The sequence below is a fragment of the Rosa chinensis genome, chromosome 5 (assembly GCF_002994745.2).
Source record: "Rosa chinensis cultivar Old Blush chromosome 5, RchiOBHm-V2, whole genome shotgun sequence".
Lineage (NCBI taxonomy): Eukaryota > Viridiplantae > Streptophyta > Magnoliopsida > Rosales > Rosaceae > Rosa > Rosa chinensis.
The window spans coordinates 80,117,024-80,132,364 of record NC_037092.1 but is presented as its reverse complement, the minus strand read 5'-3'; the positions used below and the strand labels follow the sequence as shown (position 1 = coordinate 80,132,364).

Genomic DNA, 15,341 nt, shown 5'->3' with positions numbered 1-15,341 from the left:
TTGATGCAGGGTATCTCTCTTACCCTTACAAAGGTTGCTCCCAAACGGGTTATGTCTTTACCATGGGAAGCACTGTTATATCTTGGAGGTCTACAAAACATACCCTTGTTGCTACTTCCTCGAATCATGCAGAGATTATTGCCCTACATGAAGTCGTGCATGAATGTATATGGCTAAGGTCTGTAATTAGACACATTCAAGGAATTTATGGTTTGAAGTCTACCACAGATGAACCTACATGCATTTATGAAGATAATGCAGCTTATATTGAGCAAATGAAATTAGGTTTCATCAAGGGCGACAACAAGAAGCATATATCACCTAAGTTCTTTTACAATCAGCAACAACAATCACTTCTAAAGATTGAAGCAAATCAAATCCAATCAGAGGATAATGTAGCGGACTAATTTACTAAGTCCTTACCTAAATCTACCTTTGAGAAACATGTGAAGAGTATCAGATTAAGAAAGTTATCCGAACTCTCATGATTGTAGCAATGAGGGGGAGACGTCGACATCAGGGGGATGGATGATGTTTACATGATCAATCTCGAAGAGTGAAAGACGTGTTGCGCTTTTTTATCCTTCGACTTGGGTTATTTTTGTCTCACTGGATTTTTGTTAGCTGACAAGGTTTTTAGTGAGGCAACGATCAAAGCGTCATCACCAAGTTTGAGTGGCACAAGGGGGAGTGTTGAAGGATGTTGAATTCTAGTGTGCCTCTTCAAACTAGGGTTTAGTTCTAGAGTTGTAATAGGAGAAGGTTCTAGATTTCCTAGTTATATTTGAATTATATTACCTTGTATATACTTTGTAAATCCCTATATAAAGGACTCCTATTATCAATAATATGACACACAATTTCTCTCGAATCATATTTTCCTACAAAAATAAATGACTAATTGGCAGTTTGGGACTAAACCCTTTGAGATGGCTCATGCCTTTGAGCCTTAAACAAGCAATTCAGGGTAGATATATGAACTCAATGCATATCAGCACTTCGGTGTAGCTTTCTTCTGTGAGGTCCACAATTAGTAGCGATAATTATTACAACTGCCAAAGCCTCTCCTAGAACAAGTCATAATGTATGAGAGAGCCAGAGAGAGACGCCTGATTGGTAATCCAGTCCAAGTGACTTAGCTTCAGATATTGCTCAAGAACAGTCAACCATCAATTGTATCTTATTAATAAGATCAAAGCTTACTGGTGGTGAATGTTCATCCCTCTCTTATAAAATTCATGGGATTGATTCTACCTTCAGTTCATCTTCTGCCTCGTATGAGAAGAGCCTTTACTTGATATTAGATTGAGCGCTAGCAGGCTAGTTATAGCAGCTTGCTTCGCCATAGTAGATAGGTGAGAAAATAGAAATCGTTTCTTCTTTATAAAAAGAGATTCGGTAATTAGGTATGGTTGAGTTGAACTTTCTTCACTATCTTAATTTTACAAACTAGTTCAGTGAGAATATTTATGCGTCGAACATTTCAACTGTCAAAAGGGTGCTACATGCTCAGGAAGATGAAAAGAATTACACCAGAGTGAAGAGCGTTGCATCAAGCAACAGTGGCACTAACAATCTTCCCCTGCCAAATAAATCAAATTTATACTGTATTTAGAAGCCAAAAGTCTAAAGAAATTACAGTGAAAAATAACACAAAAGGGCATCTCAGTTTCACTAGACTACAATATAGCTGTTCATCCATATTTCAAAGGACAATACAATATTCACCAACAAAATCTGCAGGGCACTATATTCAACAAAGAGAGGCTTCTCGACACATAGTGGCTTACTGGTATACCTAGGAATGGTGCGATACCTGTGAATCTGTATCCAAACCGAAACCTCCAGATTGCCTTCTGGCTGGCAGTGAACTTGAACATTGTGTTTATTGCAGAAACAAAATTTGGAGGGGACACAGGTATCATTTAAGATATTTTTCCCGAGTGAAATGGAATGAAAGCCTTTTTGATCTTTCATAACCACTTCTTTCTCCAACTGGGAGATCTTTTGTCACCAGAGAACAATCTCGGAAGACTTAACAAACTATTAACCCGGGTAACGCCTTCCAATGCTGACCAATCTTCATCTGTTGAAATGCACTCTGCCAGACTTCTTTTAGACTGGCCCTCTAACTTCATAGGAAGCTTTTTCTCTGTTGACTCGGACACAGGAACAATCTCATCAGAGCTCCGTACAGTACTGGAATGCTCAAGACCAGTGGCATGAGAAGCACAGAGTTCTAAATCACTACCCAAATGCTCAACAGCAATGACATGAGAATCAACGATCTCTACATCCTGACTGTTACCTTGTGCAGTTGCCATCATCTCCATTTCCTCTCCGTTATTCTTCGTCACTTCAGTATCTGTCACAACCTCATCAGCTACAGAAAACTGTTCTAAAAAGAGGCATACAACAGCACAATCATCATTCTTGGATGTAGGGTATTTAAGCCTCCAAGCTCTAACGGCACAGTCTACAAGAGCCCTAGCTGCTGTTGTGTGACTAGGGGCAGAAGCCACAATTTCGATTGCTTCCTTGTTTGAAAGGACATCCCAAACCTGCATGATGTACAGTTTATTTATCTGTTTTAAGTGGCAAGAAACCCAAATATATAAAGAAAAGAACAGCAAGTTACCCCATCGGTGGCAAGTATAATGAATTCATCTTTTTCCGTTAGGTGGCGATAGTAAACATCTGGGACAGAAATTAAACCAAAATCCTTTAGACAGAAGTCTCCAAAGGCTCTAGCCATTGCTAAACCAGGAGAATCATTATTAGGTAACCAAACACGAGCAACCTCTGGCTCATCCTGCAATGCAAATACCCTTCCTTTGCATTGGTGAATCCTAGCAGCTTCCCCTAATTACAGACAGACAATAGATATTTATCAACATTCTTCCAAACCAGTAGTTCAGTACTCAGTAGTTCTACATAACATCTGTTGTGTGTGATGAGAGACAGAGAGAGATATATACTAGGAAGATCAGGCTTTAAGTCTACTGTCAATTGTACAGCAATCAAAGAGTTCTCATTGTCTCTTGTTGCCAGCACAGCTCTTGAATCCCCAACATTTCCAAGTACAAGATTCTGACCCTGAAAAACCAAACATTACAAATTAGATGCAACACTCGTAGGAAATTTCATCATCTTGTACATGTATTGTAATGCCTTCTACTATAGCACTTTGAATCACTCCAAGCAATGCCGTTATGATAAATGTCTATTGTGAACAAAAACATGAATAGAGCAGGGATGACTTGACTTAAGCTTCTCCGCCATAATACTGAACATAAATAAATTAATAAAAAATGCTTATCCATAGATCAGAACTCTTACAACCATATGAGGAAATAATGGATTATAAAGGAACAAAAATTTGCTATAGAATTCTATCTTGAAAGGTATGACAACAGACTGATATTCGCACAAAGATGCAATATACAACAAAAATTCACAATTCATTTCCACTCTTTTAAGTGACAGTCTGACTTGACTTATGAAATGGTAAACCAAATTTCCAATATTGTATTTATTAAGGGAGGGGGTGGTGTGAGGCTCTTAAGTTGTCACCAACGTGACTGCTTAAAGAACTAAGTTCTCCATAACTTTACAGTATCTTCAAAACATCAAAGTTTTTCTACTTTCACTTATACATCTCAATGTCTGAGTGTGTTTGCAGTACAGAAACAGACAGACAAGTACAGTCACACATCCAAATGCATACATGTCTACAAATATCGATGAATTATGTGTATCACAATTTCATGAATAATCACCTGCTTTATCAATGTAACAGCAGTCGTCCCACTGCAGAAGCAATCGATTGTGGGATGCAATCTTAATTCCTTATCCATTAACTTGAAAGCCTTTAAGAATGACTTTTTTAGTGGTGTATACATGTCGGGGAGATTTTCACTTTCCTGGACCTCCATTGACTCGCGCCATTCATCATCAATGCTTGGAGATGGCGGTTCTTCAAAATTAGAATTTCCAAGTGCATTTTCAGTCTTACTGAGGTTGCTCAGGTCACCATCTGAATTAGCTTTCCACTGAGTGCAAAGTAAGAGCGGGAGAGAATCCCGAACTTTCTTGGCAACCATATGACCAAATGGACCATGGCCATCAAATACCCCACAAAATACTGTATCACTTCTTGAACTGAAATCCTATCATACAAACATTATAACCAAATCATCACATACTGATGCAAAAGAGAGAAGAAAAAGGAAAACCGTCAAAATGCATGTAATTTGACCCCAAATTTAATGATCTTTGAAAACCAAAATATGCTGTATACATAACAAATTCCAAGGCTCGAAAAAAAGCAACTAATGATATACAGATTCAGCTTGTAGACTGGTTTATTAGCCTGAATATGCTCTGCAATTTGTATTATTTTGTCAACAGGGAAAAATGCATGCCAAATATTTCATGCCCTCATAATCTCAGTTAGCCATACCCTACTCACGTCACAAGGTATGGCAAGGTTCCTTTGCAGTTCTAAAGACTAGTTCATCTGCAATAACAGTACGGCAAACCTACATGCAGGGCATTTGTAGTTTTGTACCATCATTCCTCACAAGGGTCATTTTATAATCACAATAAGCTTAAATATATTAGTATATGTGGGAGAACTGGATTAGCGATCTTTGCTCGAAAGTGTGAACATGAAGGAAAACATGTTGAATTAGAACCACTATGAAATTATACTTACCTAAGAATGAGTGAACCCTGAATAAAATAGCACTAAAGAAATTGACCAAGAAACTGTGCAACAGAAGCAACAATAAGGTCCAGTCTTCTGGTTTCCCATTTCAATAAAACCCTCTGCAACAAAAACCATCTTCTCCAAGTCAACCACATTCCCCACACACTATTCCAACTTTCCCTATTAGCTCTACAACCCCATTCTCTACTCAAACACCACAGAAATTATAGTAAGAATTGCAGAAATGGGTTCTGAAATTGGGCCCAGATCAAAGTCAAACAATTTAGTATTGCTGATCATACACAAAGCAACAAAACAACCTAAGCTAGAAAAGAGTAAGCACCAAGTCATCACTAACCTCCCAAACAAGCATGGCGTCCTGATTGGTTCCCTTCTTGCCCTGCTGAGTATGCAAGCAAGCAACTTTGCTGCCCCCATTGCTAATCAACCTGCCAGGAATCTCAATCTGATGACCCACATCTCTGTCACCCACCTTTTCACCTCTGCTTTTCTTCCTCGTAATCCATCTCTTTGAGCTCTTTGGAGGAGAAGAAGTACCATCATCCTCCACAGTGCTCATCTCCACAGTATCAATCCTCTTCCCCATTCCTTTGGAATTGGTAGAACAGCAAGAACCCATTTTGATTCTATTTGATACTCTACCAAATACCCAACTGCCAAATCGGATCCAAAGCACCCAAAAACGTTGTAAGGAATCTCACAGATTCAAAAAGCAGAGCAAAGTTGTAAACTTTGGCCCAGACCCAGATAATTTAAACTTCAAAACAAACAGTATAAATGTCAGTAATGAAGTTTCATTGACATTTTTACTCTTGACCTTTGTTCAAAGTTTCAATTTTTTCTTCTTGTCTATTTCCAAAGGTGGTCTTTTCCCATTCCACTTTGTTTATTTTCACCTTTGGAAAGAACCAGAATGGACAATTAAATAAATAAAATTGTAGGTATGAATATAAATATTTCTATCTGCTACCACTGGTCCATTATATTGCCTAACATTTAATAATCGGTTGCGTCATGTGACCAGCACGAGAAAGACAGGTTTAATTGTTGGCACCAAACACATCCTTTATTACCAAAAAAAATAAAACCACTTGGGTAATCAGCTATATATCTTTGGGCAACTGTTAACATGTGTTTCTGCAAAATGTTATCTAGTTTGCATTGTAGAGACAAGTCAAGTCCGTCCCAAATGCATGGTTTGGTTTTAGGGTATGTTTTTGCAAAATGGTTTTTAGTGGGAGTGGATTAGGAGCATTGCCTTGTTTTGTGGTTTTTTGTTGGTGTTATTTGCTATGACGTCTCGGATTTATAGGGAACAAAATGTTAGAACATTCTGTCAAACTTGTTGTCCAGCACTCCAGCTTCTAGTGGGGACTGGAGTCTCCTGGTTCAGGTGTCACTTACTAGTTCGGTTTGTTTCTTTGTTTGGAGTTTGGCCAGCTAGAGTATTTGGAGAATCTCCCCTAGAGTTTGCGGGAAAGAAAATAGTCGAAATACCTTTTGAATCATTTAGGCCTTTTTATTTTTTATTTTTTTAAGGGTATCATGAGAAAGAGAAGTTTTATATACACATATCCAATTACTTAATGCACACCCCTTATGAATATCAAACTTTCATCTATACCCCTCCTCATTAATAAATAAATAAAAACAAAAACAAAGAAGAGTCTACAAAAATAAAATAAGAATTAAATGCTTTATATATCAAAATATTAATTAAAAATTTTCTTACATGTTAAATTTTCTCCTCGTCTTCATAATACAATCGACGTCTCTTCAAGATCATACATATAAACAATTTGAAACATATTGAAATAAGTTATAAAACCATCAAATATATCTTGGATGCATGAATACATCCAATGGTGGAGGCAGGGATGTAGATAAACGGGGGCAAAAAAATTTCTTTCCTTTCTGCCTCTTCTCTACTCGGCACTCCGGCAGAGCAACTTCAGGCCGGTTTTGAACATGCAGAGTACCGAGACTTGCCTAAACCAGAACTGAGACAATACGGTCCGGCAGGGGCGGCCCTGGGGTGTTCAAATGGAGCAGCAGCACAAGGCCTCCAGTTTTCGAAGGCCTCTGAATTCAATTTTGTAATGGCTTTAGATAAATATATAGGTGAAGAATGTTCAGAGTTATTGAATTGTTGTTCAGTTCAGTTGGCCACTTTACGAGTTGTTAGGCTTGATTGATTGGTCTTGGGTTCCAAAACCCATGGGTGCTTAGCTCTGTTTAATTTTTTTATTTGCCTTTTTTGTGATCTTCTCTCTTCTTTTAATTATTTTTTTTCTTTTCATTCCTATGGCCTCTCTACTTTCTTCTTCGATCTTCTGTTATGTTTCTTGACCCTTTTTTTTCTCTATTTTTCCTTCCTTGTTTATGTTTTTAGGCGTCCACTATTTTTTTCTTCTATTTATACCAAACATATTTTCTTAATTCTTCTAATTGAGATCATGATTAATAAGGCATCATTTAAATTTTTGCACTAGGCCTCTTAATTTTCAGGACCGGCCCTATGGTCCGATTTCTCCGGGTTTTCAGTTCATGGCAGTAGCAGCAAGGCTGCAAATAGTACCATTCTGTAATCTGCAGTAGCAGCAAGGCTACACCTACAACAAGTAATGAAACAAATCAATTTTCTCCACTTGGTCGACATCCACTTGGTCGGCGCTGTTAGAAGCGTGGCTGATGTGGAGGAGATCAAGACGCGTTAGGGCAAGAAGGTGTTGTGCACTGAGGAACACAAGGACAGGAATTGAGGGAGTGCCGAAGTGAGGGAAGAGGAAGAAGATGAAGAAGAAAGAGAAAAGAAAAATGAAGAAGAATGAGATAAAGAGGTGACCGAGAGTTGAGAAAGATTGATATAAAAAAAATAAAAAAAACAGAGAGGGTAAAAATGACGACAGGGAGAATGTCGATCTCTAGTTTTTGGAGGAGGAGCAAAGTTGGGGTTGACTGGCTGAGGAAGAAGAAGAGAAAGAAGAAGAGAGAAGGAGAGGAATCGTGCTGGCTAAGAGGAATAATGGAATATTTATATTGCCACTAGTACCCATATTATTAATATAGTATTAATATCAGTGAAGCATGGGGGCTGAGTCAAAAGAAGCATGGGGCCAAAAAGAATATCAATGAACAAAATAAACAATTTTACTGGGGCCACTACCCCACTCGGCCTTAGTTGGCTTTGGTACTGAATTCATCATGATCAATCACTTTGTTTGCAAAACAATCACCATGACTCATTCTTTATTGATTTTAATATTGATCATGACTATATCGATTACGAAGATATTGACATATATTAAATAATTTTAAATCTTAGTGGCATCAAGTTTTTTAACTTGAAAAACAACAAAGGTAAGAAAGTTAAGTTATTCAATCTTCTAGCGATATACCAACCTCATTTATGTGAGAAAGAAGAAAGACAATTAGTAATTACCATATTGATATGTGCCGAAATTAATTAGCAACTAATTCCACAATTAAATAAAAAAGAATGTATATATTTAGATACATAGTCGACCTTTTTTTTTCTTAATTTTTTCTCATTTATTTATTTAATGAGGGGCATCGATGGAAGTTTGATGAAAAAATGAGACAAAAAAATATAAAAGGATGTGCATTAAGTAATTGAGGGGGTGTATTTAAAATTTCTCCAAGAGAAAAACTTGAGAAGAAAAAGAAGAAGAAGAAGAAGAAGAAGAAGAGAGAATAGTGGGTAGTCTAGACTTGTAAATGGACCGGATTTTGATCCGGATCCACTCTAGATCCATGGCTATTGGACGGGTTTGGATAGAAAATTTTGATTCGTTGATTCGTTAATAATCTGAATACGTTAACCTGTTTATTTAACTGATCAAATACGGATTTAGGTCGATCCGGCCAGTTTTCGTAATAATAAAATATTATTTTTTATTAATATATTATTATTTAAAAATATATAAAATATAAAATATTAAGAATTTCTAATACAAATATTTTGCAGAAATCTAAGGGATAGTCCATCACTCAAGATTTCAAGAAGCATTAAGAATTTTGATAATGTAACTCTACTTTTGGTGATACTTTTCATGTTGTTTTAATATTTTATTAATATTTTATGAGGTATCAAATTTAATATTACTATTTAAAATTTTAAAATATTGAAATTATAAACGGGTCAGATTAGCAGATCGGGTATCCGTTAATCTGGTGGATACTGATTTGGATCGAACTATCAATGATTCGCCTGGTTAACAGAGCGGGTTTGGATTGAATTTTTTTTTAAGTAAATGGATTTGAATTTAGGTCGATCCGATCCAAATCTAGTCCATTTACAGGTCTACTCTTAGCTGAATTTAGCTAACCAAAAGTGAACTTCAAACTTGCTGAGTAGGGGCTTATTATGTTGGAGTGGGCTTTAAGTAGAACTCATATTACTCAACCAAAATGGCATAGGCTCTATGAAGAAGTAGGTAAAGTGTGTGAGATACTCTAATTATATCTTACAATATTTTGGTATGGTTCTCGATTAGTTAGTAATATGTAAACAGCATCATTCATTAACTATGGATAAAGATTGATAAACTTTCTTAAATATGAAAAATGTAAAAATTGGACTTATACTCCTTTTAACAACGTATATAACTTATGTAAGCAATTTCTCACCCACTGCTTATGTCCAACGGTTCTTCTTTCTTAATGAGCCAATGTCTCTACACAAGCGGAACTACTATGATAACATAAATGACTCCAACGCCCCTACCATCTACCTAAATTTCAACTCCAACACTTCATTTCTATATTCATTTTGTATATGTAAATTTACACGTACTAAAAGACCCGATCTAATCAGGTTACATATCGAGTTATCTTTTCGTTATGTCAACGTTGTGTCAAAACAAATGGAGTAGACAGTAGAACACTTTTTACTAGTTAGTGCTTGTTAGAATACAAGATTCCTGATATTATTCAGGAAATACTCTATATGCTTATTATTATCAGGGGTTTAGACTTAATATGCCCCCTCTTGTATTCGACAGTTTCATTAATCCAGGCTTGAGTGCAGCCGTACCAACTCTTAATAATTAAAAAAAAAAACCCGATCTAATAAAGTCATTAGAGTTAGCCTAAGTGGCGAGGGAGATTAAAAGTTGAATTTAAACCATATTCTACTTCAATGTGACCAAAAAGACACATATGTATAGATGACAATGTCGAACCAAATTATGAATTTTCTTTTTAACTGAAGAATTCATAGCTTTAAATATGACTATGAACATGGTTTAGAATATACAGTACAAAGACAACCACTCTATGATAACAATATGACTGTAGTCTTTATACTAAACAAAAATACTTCACCTTATAGCAATCTATTTTAGTTGACTCCATATGCCGAACACGCAATTGTGGTACGATGAAACCAAACACTTTTACAAAGGCTTGTAAATGAGCTTTTGCTAGCACAGACATAATAAATAAATAAAAACTAAGCAACTATTTTTTTTTTAAGTAAAAGGAGGTCAGCCATTTGTATTCAATATGGAAAAAGCAATATTACACAGTGCCCAGTGGGGCCGTCAGAAAGAGACACCGCTAAACGCAATACCACTCCACCTATTGAGTGAAGCTTAGGGGGGAGTAAACTAATAAGAAACTGACAATTAAATTTATCCGCAGAATCCATCAGTAGACTCGCTGACAACCTCAGACCAATAAGACCTACAGTTCCTCGCAGGTATTGATCCCAAGAAAAATAATAACCTAGATACCAAAACAGAAGCCGCCCTGGATCCCAAATTTTTATAGAAAATTCGCCAGGATCCCAAATCTGGATCCAAGCCTTAGAGAGCCCAATTACCATTGCCCTAGTCCACCCAAACAGGCCCAAGCCCAAATTCGAAAAACAGATCCAAACCCAAGCCCAAATCTGAAAAACAGATCCAAACCCAAGCCAAAAAAGGATGAACCCTAGCAGCCCATTCAACAAACTTTTTGTGCTTGCCGCCGCCGGCGCCGTCGCACCAACCCCACATCATCACTCCAGCCAGCGCCGCATTGACACCACACCGACTCTCCAGCCTAACTTCGGCGTCCTCTCTTTGAGCAGACCCGCAAACCTAGTGTGAAATAGCCTCAGGAAGAGCAGCATCCTCCCCACGAGTTCTCGCCACCGCCATCTCATAGAGGCGAAACCATCAGTCCTTCCAAATTCTCCAATCAGACAAAGAACACCACCACGCCTGCTGCCAACCGTGGAAGAAGGGGTCCAACAGAGCACGATCCGATCGCAGCAGAACCGGAGCCGCTGTTGGTACAACATCCAATCCACCACTCGGCCTAGTGCCCAAATCAGACCTCCATGACGCCGGTAGGAGCCCTGGATCCCAAACCCTCCATTCACTCGCAGCCATCATTCCATAGCGGTGAACCGAGGACAAATTCGATCCCCTGTTCGTAGCAATCAGAGGAAGAGAGAGGGTTGTGGACTCAACCCGGGTGTTGGATGTCAACGTCTTGGAGATAAAAGGAAAAAAGAAAGGTACAGCCTCGACCGTACACGCCAGCTGCAACACCAGGGTCGGAATTTTGCTCCATCAGAGATGGAGGGAGGTACAGAAACGCCAACCCATGGATGGCTTTCTCGCAAACCCTAGCAGAAAGGGTAACATAAGTGATTATAAAACACTATATCCTTATTTTGACAAAAACTAAGTAACTATAATATGCTTTTCTTTAGAAAGGTCAGAGTTCTCAACATTAGAAGGGATAACCAAATTAATTAGTACAAGTATGTTACGTGTTATTCATCTAAAAAAAGTATGTGATGTAATACAAATAAACGGTCAACTCTCAATAGTAGGGAATAAAAATCATTCATTGAGGAATTGAATATACAATATAATTAATTAGGTATGTTTTAAAAAGAAACTAATTAGAAATCTAACCCACAAAAAATAAATGAAATCAATTATTTTCCTTATTTTTTGTTATCATGATGTTAACTATTTCTATTTTTGATGAATGATGCCAACTAATTGGGTGGATAAGGAAATATAATCCAGAAAAAAACATTTTAATAAAACCCAAAAAGAAACAAAAATATTCCTCGAAACTGTGTGGTTTAAAAACGAATCTTTTGAAAAAACGAAGCAAGAACCGTTAAAGTCCGCGCCTTTTTCATTTTTTAAAGACAAGATTTCACGGGAAAACGCTGTCCAAACGGTTTTTCTTATCCACTACGAAGTGACGCCGTTTGACACAGGAAAGTACAACACAATTACAACATAAGACGTCAAGCTTAGGTCTTGACGGGTCCATCTCTATCCGCATAGCCGAAATTTTCGTCTCAGGTTCTCCTCTCTCTCTTTAACTCTCACACTCTCTCTCCTCCTCCTCCTTACTCTTCTTCATCTTCATCTTATTCGATTCAGATGCTTATATGATCTTTCAGATTGTTCTAGATGATTTTGGGTTGTACGATTTTGATGCAGTAGTTGTTTGAGGTTTGATTCGTGCTTGATCGATCGCTTCACATGTTGATTGTATGTATTCATTTTGTTTTTGAGTGAAAAAAAGTTTGAATCTTTAAGTTGTGAAGTGGTTTTGAGTACAGGAGTAGTAGTTGATGTAGGATCAAGTTTCAATCTTTCTTCAAGTTTTGGACTGTGGGACTTTTTGAAGGTCTTGTTTGTTTGACTTTTTCACTTGGATATTGAAGTCCAGGTTGCTTGGATAATCTAAAATCCATCAAAGATTGACTACAAAGAGAACATAATTTTTTGGCAAAAAAGAAAAAGAAAAAGAAATTTTAGATTGAACTACTTTATAGTCTTTGGTGGATTAGCCCGATTCCATGTTAAATGATTTGTGAGGTGAATTGGGTTCCAAGAAACTATCAGATCTAGTTTATGTGTAGGATGCAGGGCCCAGATTAAGTGTGATCATTTCACTAATAAAATCAAACCCCATGGAAAGCTGTAATGACCAAGTCTAAATGGAAAGACTCCAATAGTAGATGGAGTACGTAAATCAAAACTTGAAGAAGTGGAATTGGCCGGAGATAATTGATTCATGTTTTTGTTACTGTTTCTATCAAAGGCTTATTCCTTTATCTTTTTGATACTTGTTGATGGAATGTAACCTGTATTTTCAAACAGATAAAAATGCAAGGAGCACTTAAAGCCTTTTCATCACAGGGGAACTTTGTGAAAAATGCAGTTTTGCGACACGTCCGTGTTGTGAATCCCCTAATTCAGCCTGCTTTGTTTTCACGCTTTGAGTCTGCTGCACCCGCCCGCATAGAAGAGCAAGGTTTCGAAAGCACTAGGATTGCAGACATCTTGAACTCTAAAGGTAAAGGTGCTGATGGTTCCTGGCTTTGGTGCACTACAGATGATTCTGTTTATGATGCTGTTAAGTCGGTAAGCATTTCTGAGCTTTGTGAAATTTCAAATTATTGCAATGATTTGATGCGCTGTGGCATGGTGTATTTATGTCATTGGTCGTTTCCTTTGCAGATGACCCAGCACAATGTTGGAGCCTTGGTGGTCGTGAAACCTGGAGAGCAAAAATCTATTGCAGGAATCATAACAGAGAGAGGTACTTTTACATTAAGGCTTCCATGTCTGAACCACTGGATATATAACACATTGCTCATCTTGTTGGAGATTATGATAAGGGTCCTCTAATCCGAAGTTGGACTGTTGTCTTTCAGGATAGGCTAATGTGAAACTTGTTGGTTAGAACAAGTAGGCAGCAAGCATGTTTAGAATGTTGATAATTTCTCTAAGAATATTTTGGGCAGTAGAGCCTGAGGATCAACTTGAATGAGCAAAAGACCAACATGACATCACTGTTCATCTATAATGTTAGTTGGAGTCTGAACCTTATTCTTGTACGATAAATTATTAAGTTAATAAGGGTGAAGAAAAGCACGGAGTACAAGTTAGGAGAGTTCATAATATGAACTTGTTGCTGAGCAATAAGCTAAAGTAGAACAGCTAATTGGGTAAGCACCTTTAGGAAACCAAGTTGGAAGGAACGAGTGACACTTGGGGTCAGGAAAATTCTTTGGAATGATCACTTTGAATGGTTTTAATAGCTCTTGATTACCAGATGACATTCCTTTCGAATAAAGTTTAGTAATAGCCAACTTAATTAAAGGGCTTTAATACTAACTACCATCTCCTTACCGAAGAGAAATGCTCTTGAAATTGCTTGTTCACTTTTAAATGTAAAATAAATTCACCGTTGGCTGTACATGATGACTCTAATGATGCTTGGAAGATACATTTGTGTGCTCCTCAACTAATGGTATTTCTGTTTGCACTGATCAGATTATCTCAGGAAGATCATAGTGCAGGGAAGATCATCCAAGTCAACAAAGGTTGGGGATATCATGACTGAGGAGGTATAGCTTGTGAAAAATTGCATCCTGTTTTTCCCGGAAACTCGTGCTTATTAGAATTTACATCTGTTAACCATATATTACGTATCTTTTGATGAATGTGTAACAACTTCTGATGGAAAATGCTGGTGGCTGCAGAACAAGCTTATCACTGTCACCCCTGACACCAAAGTTCTGCGGGCAATGCAGCTGATGACAGGTACTGTGTGCTGCTTCTTGTATTTATATTTTCTGATTTGCCAGTCTTTCCCTTTATTTAAGGAAGCTAATATCTGATATTCATATTCGTTTCTTTACTCTGCAGATAACCGAATTAGGCACATTCCAGTTATAGATGACAGGGGAATGCTTGGTATGGTATCCATTGGTGATGTGGTTCGTGCTGTGGTGAGTGAGCACCGAGAGGAGCTCGACCGCTTGAATGCTTTTATTCAAGGTGGTTACTAGATAATGATGACAAAGAGGATGGCAAGACGCCGTTTAGCTGACACGGTGTAATGACAAGCAGTAATAAGCCAGAGTGCTTGTATATATCGCATGCTTTGGGCTTCGCCTGTTGTTTGGTTCTGTATTTCCCAATGTCTACAATCTATCACATGAACTACCAACTTGTGGACTATCAAGTTAATAAAATGTTTGCTTCAAATCTTCTTTTGCCTAAATTTTTCTTTCTTTGGGATGTTTGGCATTTGGTACATCCTCGTGTGTTGGGGTGCGTCTACTCCTGCATCCTCGTGAAAAGGATAACTGCCATAAAGCTCAGATCATCAGTTCTTTTTTCGCCAACCTAGTGACATCAATCCATTTCACGTGAAATCTATTTCGTCATTTTCATCTGAGACAGTTGGCACTTTGGTTAGTTGACAGTTGACAGTTGACAGTTGGCAGTATTAGTTCGTTGAATAACAGTTCTCATGAAATAAATATTAGGGAGATGACCCAAATGATTACTATTTTCAGAAGTTACAAAAACCAAGTGTCCTGTTATGGAGAAGAATCATTACACCTTTTCTGCACATGTGACTGTGAGTCTGAGCTGGTAGAGTAACACATCATTTTCTTTTTGAAGAGAAAACATCAAAATTTTATTGATCATGAAGAAAAGCATTGCACGTTATTTGCATAATTTTGAGGCGATTGAATCACACTCTTTTCAAAGATAAAACGTCAAAATATTATTGAACATGAGGAAAGATCATTGTTTATTTTTTGGCC

At 37.5% G+C, this 15,341-nt stretch overlaps 2 protein-coding genes across 4 annotated transcripts; one reads left to right on the top strand and one right to left on the bottom strand.

The window, feature by feature from the left end:
* Positions 1–1,538: 1,538 nt before the first annotated feature.
* Positions 1,539–5,639, bottom strand: LOC112164917 (probable protein phosphatase 2C 66). Of its 2 annotated transcripts, none has more exons than XM_024301271.2 (5): positions 5,070–5,639; positions 3,780–4,169; positions 2,979–3,096; positions 2,639–2,862; positions 1,539–2,561 (listed from the first exon to the last, which is right to left on the bottom strand). In XM_024301271.2, exons 1-5 carry the CDS (start codon positions 5,349–5,351, stop codon positions 1,974–1,976), a joined length of 1,602 nt encoding a protein of 533 aa, XP_024157039.1. In that variant the 5' UTR covers positions 5,352–5,639; the 3' UTR covers positions 1,539–1,973. The 2 variants fall into 2 exon arrangements, with proteins under 2 accessions (XP_024157039.1, XP_040362116.1); XM_040506182.1 differs by lacking the exon at positions 5,070–5,639 and adding an exon at positions 4,718–5,009.
* A 6,278-nt stretch (positions 5,640–11,917) lies between these two features.
* LOC112164918 (CBS domain-containing protein CBSX3, mitochondrial) lies at positions 11,918–14,776 on the top strand. Of its 2 annotated transcripts, none has more exons than XM_024301273.2 (6): positions 11,918–12,069; positions 12,877–13,140; positions 13,237–13,318; positions 14,056–14,129; positions 14,265–14,325; positions 14,431–14,776. In XM_024301273.2, the coding sequence occupies exons 2-6, from the start codon at positions 12,883–12,885 to the stop codon at positions 14,571–14,573; spliced, it is 618 nt and encodes a 205-aa protein (XP_024157041.1). In that variant the 5' UTR covers positions 11,918–12,069; positions 12,877–12,882; the 3' UTR covers positions 14,574–14,776. The 2 variants fall into 2 exon arrangements, with proteins under 2 accessions (XP_024157041.1, XP_024157040.1); XM_024301272.2 differs by lacking the exon at positions 11,918–12,069 and adding an exon at positions 12,129–12,261.
* Positions 14,777–15,341: the final 565 nt, after the last annotated feature.

Bases quoted from the DNA above. Each gene is read 5' to 3' on its own strand.
- LOC112164918 (XM_024301272.2), top strand. The intron at 13,319-14,055 runs GTACTTTTACAT...TGCACTGATCAG, and splicing joins AGGAATCATAACAGAGAGAG to ATTATCTCAGGAAGATCATA. The intron at 14,130-14,264 runs GTATAGCTTGTG...TGGTGGCTGCAG, and splicing joins GGGATATCATGACTGAGGAG to AACAAGCTTATCACTGTCAC.
- LOC112164917 (XM_024301271.2), bottom strand. From the start codon at position 5,351: ATGGGTTCTTGCTGTTCTACCAATTCCAAAGGAATGGGGAAGAGGATT. The intron at 4,170-5,069 runs GTTAGTGATGAC...TTTGTATGATAG, and splicing joins ACGCCATGCTTGTTTGGGAG to GATTTCAGTTCAAGAAGTGA. The intron at 2,562-2,638 runs GTAACTTGCTGT...TACATCATGCAG, and splicing joins TTATACTTGCCACCGATGGG to GTTTGGGATGTCCTTTCAAA.